This window comes from Perca flavescens, unplaced genomic scaffold (assembly GCF_004354835.1).
Source record: "Perca flavescens isolate YP-PL-M2 unplaced genomic scaffold, PFLA_1.0 EPR50_1.1_unplaced_scaf_42, whole genome shotgun sequence".
NCBI classification, from domain to species: Eukaryota; Metazoa; Chordata; class Actinopteri; order Perciformes; family Percidae; genus Perca; species Perca flavescens.
In genome coordinates, this window is record NW_021166694.1 from 25001 (window position 1) to 33224 (window position 8224).

General features: G+C 40.0%; 1 protein-coding gene across 2 annotated transcripts in view; it reads right to left on the reverse strand.

The window, feature by feature from the left end:
• prorsd1 (prolyl-tRNA synthetase domain containing 1) overlaps nt 1-7996 on the reverse strand; it is a 13184-nt gene extending 5188 nt beyond the window's left edge. Inside the window, exons 1-2 of one of the 2 annotated variants that reach the window (XM_028572703.1) lie at nt 7913-7996; nt 505-630 (exon numbers count right to left, since the gene is read on the reverse strand). In XM_028572703.1, the coding sequence (XP_028428504.1) occupies nt 505-612 (108 nt within the window). In that variant the 5' untranslated portion in view covers nt 613-630; nt 7913-7996. Of the gene's footprint in view, nt 1-504; nt 631-2953; nt 3111-7912 lie in introns of those variants that run through there. The other variant, XM_028572702.1, reaches the window with a different exon arrangement.
• Nucleotides 7997-8224: the final 228 nt, after the last annotated feature.

Here is an 8224-nt window from a genome sequence, read left to right on the forward strand (position 1 = left end):
ATACACACACATAGTTGCACACAGATACACACACACAGTTGCACACACAGACACACACACATACAGTCTCACACACACACACACACTCAGTCACACACACACACACACACACACACACACACACAGAAAGACAGACACACACACACACACACACACACACACACAGTGGAACACACACACAGAGAAAGACAGACACACACACAGACACACAGACACAGACACACAGACACACACAGACACACACACAGACACACACACACACACACACAGACACACACAGACACACACAGACACACACAGACACACACAGACACACACAGACACACAGACACAGACACACAGACACAGACACACAGACACAGACACACAGACACAGACACAGACACACAGACACACACACACACACACAGACACACACAGACACAGACAGACACAGACACACAGACACACACAGACACACACAGACACACACAGACACACACACAGACACCCCCCCCTCCCTACCTGGTGGTCGTGGCGAGCCGACACCAGAAACAGGCTTTTCTTCTTCTTGTCTTTGAGGAAGAGGTTCTTGGTCACGGCTCCGGTAACCTCCTGCAGGTGAGGCATCATCTCCTCCACGGTGAACACCTGGGGGACCAGCCGAGCAAACAGCTGTTCTTTAAAAAGGGGAACTCTGGGAAAAGGCTCAGATTATTATTCTAAGAGTCTGACAACATTATGGGATGGATCCCTACAGAGATAGACCTTTTAGTTAAAAATTAAGATCCTTTTAGTTCAACATGAAACAGCCCCGAAATCACCATCACCAAACTCCACCAGACTCCATGTAAATAATCAGGACTTTTAGCGTGTATAGAGCCAGCATAACTCCACCAGACTCCATGTAAATAATCAGGACTTTTAGCGTGTATAGAGCCAGCATAACTCCACCAGACTCCATGTAAATAATCAGGACTTTTAGCGTGTATAGAGCCAGCATATCTCCACCAGACACCATGTAAATAATCAGGACTTTTAGCGTGTATAGAGCCAGCATATCTCCACCAGACTCCATGTAAATAATCAGGACTTTTAGCGTGTATAGAGCCAGCATAACTCCCCCAGACTCCATACACAAAAAGTCCTGATTAATTACATGGAGTCTGGTGGAGATATGCTGGCTCTATACACACTAAAAGTCCTGATTATTTACATGCAGTCTGGTGGAGTTTGGTGATGGTGATTTCGGGGCTGTTTCATGTTAAACTAAAAGGATCTTACTCTTTAATTCTCTGTAGGGATCCATCCCATAATGTTGTCACAATCTGTCTGTCCCCGCCCGCCACATTTCTCAACAGACTTCATGTAAATAATCAATACACAAACTATTATCTGTGTGGTAAAGGCTTAAATTATCTGTTAGCGCCACCTGCAGGTCACTGCAGGTGCACGCAGCTTTTTCATTACTGGTAAGGTTTCTATTTAACTCAATACAAGCAGATTTATTTGTCGAGTATGTAGCTGCAAAACCCATCCAATAAAAGTTTAATGAGATAAGTAATTGTGCATTTCATAAACAATTAAGAAAGACGTGGAAGTTGGTGAATACATTATGTTTGCATTTCAGATTAAAATCGTCGGTTTGGCCGATAGGTGAAGTTTAGGAGAGATTGTCGTACCGGATTCCGTTCAAAAACTTCTCGCTTTTTAGATTTACTTAATAATTCTGCCTAAAATACATGCCTGGAGGAACTAGTATTTGCATTACTTAGGCTACTATTGATCTGATGATAAATTCGGCATATAAGTACCCGGATAATACCGCTGTAAAGGGACGTTTTAAGAGACTAATCCCAGACTCAAAAATGATTTTTTTTTTTTTAGATTACCATTCCGTACAAATACATGGCTGGAAAAAACAAATATTTACATTATTTCAGGTACTATTAATGTGATGGTTAATTCGGCATAGAAATACCGGAAATGTCGCTATAGGTGACATTTAAAGTTTGTTTGGAAACTCTTAGCCAAGACTCCGTTTAAAAAAGCATCGTGTTTTAGATTGATTTGATCATTTCTTACAAATACAATTACTGGATAAGAAAATGTCTCAGTACTACAGCTACTACTGATCCGATGATAACTTCGGCATACAAGTACCGAGTAAATACGGCTGAGGGGTGAAGTTTTGGGAGTCATACCAGACTCCCTTCAAAAATGTATCGTTTTTCAGATTTACTTGATTACGCACAAATACACAACTGGATACAATAAATCTGATTATTTCAGCTGCTTTTGTTCGGAGGAAAAATGCGACATTCAAGTACCGGGTAGCACAGCTAATAAGGTGGAAGTTTATAAGTTTTAAGAGACTGTCGCACCAGAATCCTTTCAAAAACGTCTCGCTTTTTTAGATTTCCTAAATTCTTCTGCACAAATACCTAACTAATTAACAAATCTTCGCCAGATTTCAACTCCGATTGATCGGATGGTAAATTCGGCATATCAGTGACAGGCAATGCAACTCTCCTTTACTTCAAATGACGCCTTTTTAATGCGTCCACGTGTCCATTAACAACGTCAACTTGAAGCAAAAACACACCAATCCCACAGCTTACACTATATTACAGTAAGTGGAATTCAGCATATTGGATGACGCCGAATAGACGTAGGAACGCTACCAAGTCACGCAGTGTCTCCGAATATGTCTTGAGTTATTTCAGCAATTTATAGTAAGCAACGGACAATTAAAAAATCTCAATTATTCTAATGGGGTTCAACTGTGTATTGTCATCCATAGAAAGCACATGATTGTACCCTCTCCCAGCTACAGTAACTTATGTCGTTGATGTCATTTTTGCTTTGGTACAGTCACGATATGATGAGGTTTCTGTTTTAAAAGTTTGGACTGTGTTATCTGATTTATAAACGAATAACCGGAGCCGTTTTCCGGTTTCTTTGAGTGTTTTACCGGCGGGTGCTCCACGCAGGTGGTCTGGATGTTTAAAGTGTGCAGGTACTTCTCCAGCTCGGCCCGCAGATCTTCTCCTGACATCTTCAGGAAATCTGTTTTATAAAAGAACCAACGAAGAGAAACCGAGTTGGGACTGGACGACGATGGACACAAACAGCTGCACAAAAAGAAGAAGAAGAAGACTCTGATTCTTCTTCTTGAGCTTTTTTTACAGCAGCTGATAGATTTGATGCTGCTTAAGCGCCGTCTACTGGACACACACACACAAACACAAACAAACACACACGCGCACGCACGCACACGCACAGACACATAAACACACACAAACACACACACACATACTCACACATACACACACACACATATACAGACACACACGCACACACACAGACACATACACACGCACACTCGAACACACACACATACAGACACACACACACATATAGACAGACACACATACAGAAACATACACACACACACACACACACACACACATACAGACACACACGCACACACGCAAACACACACACACAGACACATACACACATACACACACACACACGCACACACAAACACATACACACTGACACATACACACATGCACACACATACACACACATACAGACAGACACACATAGAGACACACACACACACACACACACACACACACACACACACACACACACACACACACACACACACACACACACACACACACACACACACATACAGACACACACACACACATACATACATAGAGCATTGAATAAACTGTATGTGAATGTCACTGTATTTTTACAAGAAAGTTATTTTCCGTTTTTACAGTTTTTTTAACAGTATAAAACTAAGGACACTTAAATGAAAATAATGGACAGAATTGATAGATGAAAATAAAATGAGTCCTATTTTCCTACACAGCCTCTTTTGAAATGATTGTATTGGATCCTTTCACTGATGGAAAGACTGTGTGAAGGTTGAGCTGTCAATCATAATGGATGAAATATTAATTCATCACCACAATGACCCAGTTTCACCCAGAACACAAGGTCACTGCTGCAGCTGACCCTGGCTCTCTTTTAGCTAAATGAAGGCTACAAAATGGGAGATTTAAGGTCATAATTGCCGCTTGAACAAACTCCACCAGACTCCATGTAAATAATCAGGACTTTTATCATCATAAAACACACTTCATTCAAAGTGGAAAGAAACTAAATAAAACTACCAAAAACCGTCTTGGTTCATCTTTCCACTGTTCCAACCAGTGGAAAGATGATGATCTGGTTTGGTTGAAATAAACCCTTAGATCACCCATTTACATGTGGAGATATGCTGGCTCTATACACGCTAAAAGTCCTGATTATTTACATGGAGTCTGGTGGAGATATGCTGGCTCTATACACGCTAAAAGTCCTGATTATTTACATGGAGTCTGGTGGAGATATGCTGGCTCTATACATGCTAAAAGTCCTGATTATTTACATGGAGTCTGGTGGAGATATGCTGGCTCTATACACGCTAAAAGTCCTGATTATTTACATGGAGTCTGGTGGAGATATGCTGGCTCTATACACGCTAAAAGTCCTCATTATTTACATGGAGTCTGGTGGAGATATGCTGGCTCTATACACGCTAAAAGTCCTGATTATTACAGTTTTTTCCGATTGCTAGACGACAGTGGGCACAACTGGAGTCACATGTGCAAAACTCTAACTCCAGTCTGCACAGCAGCAGTTCATGTGGACCAAACTCTAGTTGGTTTTTTCATCGCTTGAACACAGTTTTCAAAACTCTACACACTTATCCCATGACTTTAACCACAACGTTCACAACACTGTAGATTTACAGCACTTTGTTCAAATGCTAACACACTGCTGTCAAAACTGTAAACCACACATTCAAAACAGAATAGATTTCAGTCTGGTGCCTATCAAACACTGCTGATTGGGATTTTAGCTGAAAGCCCCAGAGACCGAAATTCGTTGAAACCTACTGTAAGATGCGAGTATTTCAAGGAAGGTATAGGCGCCTCCCTCAAGAAAATGTTACGTTTCTCAATAAAAAAATGCAATGGGTAGCTTTCATCCATTTACATGTGGAGATATGCTGGCTCTATACACACTAAAAGTCCTGATTATTTACATGGAGTCTGGTGGAGATATGCTGGCTCTATACACACTAAAAGTCCTGATTATTTACATAGAGTCTGGTGGGGTTTGGTAATTTCTGGTCACATTAGTCATTTAGACACCAATGTATGGGAAAATAGCCTCCAGGATATGAAAAAAACAAAAGCCACAAAAAAAAAGTCACAAAAGTGTTGAAAAAGACGAACAAATCCATACTGTTCTTCTTTTCCATCCCGCCTAAAAGCTAAAATGATGGACAGATAAACCAGGTTTTTCTTTGATGTAATTAATGCTGGAACAAGTGACACACGTGGGCGTTTTTCAGTTTAGTGTGTGTGTGTGTGTGTGTGTGTTTGTGTGTTGGTGTGTTGTGTGTGCATGTGTGTGTGTGTGTTTGTGTGTGTGTGTGTTGGTGTGTTGTGTGTTTAAATGGTTTCTATTGATCGATTGACTCCGTGCACGTTGTTGTCAAGAAGATCCCATGAGAAGAAGAAGAAGCAGCCTTGGGAGGAAAAAACTGAGCATGTGTGTGTGTGTGTATGTGCATGTGTGTGTGTGTGTGTGTGTGTGTGTGTGTGTGTGTGCATGTGTGTGTGCGTGTATGCATGTGTGAGTATGTGTGTGTGTGTGTGTGTGTGTGTGTGTGTGTGTGTGTGTGTGTGTGTGTGTGTGTGTGTGCATGTGTGTGTGTGTGTGTGTGTGTGTGTGTGTGAGTGAGTGTGTGTTTTGTGTTTTTAAATGGTTTCTATTGAGCGATTGTCACCAAGAAGAGCCCATCAGCACTCAGCGCTGAAGAAGAAGAAGAAGAAGACAATATGAAGCAGCCTTGGGAGAAAAATACTGACAAAGAAGAGGGAGAGATGGAGAAGAACTGCAGAGGAGAGAAAAGGATGAATAGAAGCAGAGAAACAAACGGAGAAGAAGAAGGAAGAGGAGAAGGAGGAGGAGCTTAAAAACACATCTCTGATTGGACCTCTTTGTAGTTTCAGTGTCACCTTTTTTTTTGCCTTTTAGCTTTGTGAGGATACAAGTATATTAATCTGAAGAAGTAGGAACATGTTATCGTTGTGTGTGTGTATGTGTGCGTCAGTGTGTGTGTGTGTGTGTGTGTGTGTGTGTGTGTGCAAGGCAATTTTATGTGTATAGCACAGTTCAGCAGCAATGCAATTCAAAGTGCTTTACACAAGACATTAAAACACAGTCAAAAATTAATACAAATTGATAAATAGCAAGCAGTTAATACGAAATATACGATAAAGAAATAAAAAATAAATAAAATTTAAAAACTATGTGTGCATGTGTGCGTGTGTGCACGTGTGTGTGTGTGTGTGTTTGTGTGTTTGTGTGTGTGCGTGTGTGTGTGATTGTGTGCATGTGTGTGTATGTGTGTGTGCGCGTGCGTGCGTGTGTGTGTGAGTGAGTGTGTGCGTGTGTGTGTGTGTGGATTGTTGTTTACATGTCACACAAACTTAAACAAGTTGTGCGCCGAACCAAAATTACAGGAAAGTGATTCTTTAATCTGCAATTACCTGACATTTAAAAGCAGAATATGGCAGATTTGCCGACTCTGAGACTCAGAAATTCAGCCAGTAGCTTTTCATATTTAGGCTTTTCAAGGAACTCTTTAGGTGAGTTTCGTAGGGCTTTCATGTATATAAAAATGCAAAAAAAGCATGCAAAAATGTTGGAAAAAGCAACAAATTTACAAAAATCTTACAAAAATTTCAGGAAAAAAACACAAAATTTACAAAAATGCGACAAAAATCTTACGAAAATGTCGGAAAAAGAACCAAATTTACAAAAAAGCCACAAAAATCTTACAAAAATGTCGGAAAAAGCACCAAATTTACAAAAAGCATGCAAAAATGTCGGAAAAAGCAACAAATTTACAAAAAGCATGCAAAAATGTCGGAAAAAGCAACAAATTTACAAAAATGCAACAAAAATCTTACAAAAATTTCGGGAAAAAAACACAAAATTTACAAAAATGCGACAAAAATCTTACGAAAATGTCGGAAAAAGCACCAAATTTATAAAAATGCGACAAAACTCTTACAAAAATGTCGGAAAAAGCAACAAATTTACAAAACAATCGACAAAAATCTTACAATAAATGTCGGAAAAAGCACCAAATTTACAAAAACACAAAATTTACAAAAATGCGACAAAAATCTTACGAAAATGTCGGAAAAAGCAACAAATTTACAAAAATGTAACAAAAATCTTACAAAAATGTCGGAAAAAGCAAACAAATTTACATAAATGTAACAAAAATCTTACAAAAATGTCGGAAAAAGCACCAAATTTACAAAAATGCGACAATTGTTTGTTCGTCAATACAAACTTGTCAAAAAATGTGGCTTTTCTTTGTGTTTTATTTGACATATAGGCTTACTTGGCTCAACAAGTGACACATTATAAGATGCATTCATCAGATATTTTACAATTTGTTTTAATTTTAAAATAACCACTGTACTGAGAGTCTAGCTCCGCCCCTGGGTGATCTCCTCACATACACACACACAAATACTGTACTGCACGTGGGCCAGCTATTTTCATAAATATGCGGACTTTGGCTGATTATGCGTTGAATTATGTGATTGCATAATCGCGTTTTTCTGCAGGGACTGGTCACTGAGTTGAACTGATGGACACGTATTTCCGTAGGATGCTGAACCACTGAAGGTCGGTCTCTCAGTGTAAATAGAGAGCTGAGATTACAGCTGAAGCCCAGCAGGTCTTCATGTAAGATGTGTGTGTGTGTGTGTGTGTGTGTGTGTGTGTGTGTGTGTGTGTGTGTGTGTGTGTGTGTGTGTGTGTAACATGTCACCTGAATACTTTCCTCTTCGCTGATTTGGGTTAACAGCTGACCGCGAAGTCTTCTTTACTTTGGCAGATTTGGGGCGTCGAAAATCTATCCGAAGTGATTTTAGTTAGACCTTTGTTGTCCATTAAAGTGATCACACACACACACACACACACACACACACACACACACACACACACACACACACACACACACACACACACAATGAAGTCTTCATCAGTGAGAGCGTTTGAAGCAGCAGCTCAGCAGATAATCAATATAATGTCTTTTTATCAGAGCACTGACCTGAACTCACTTGTGTGTGTGTGTGTATGT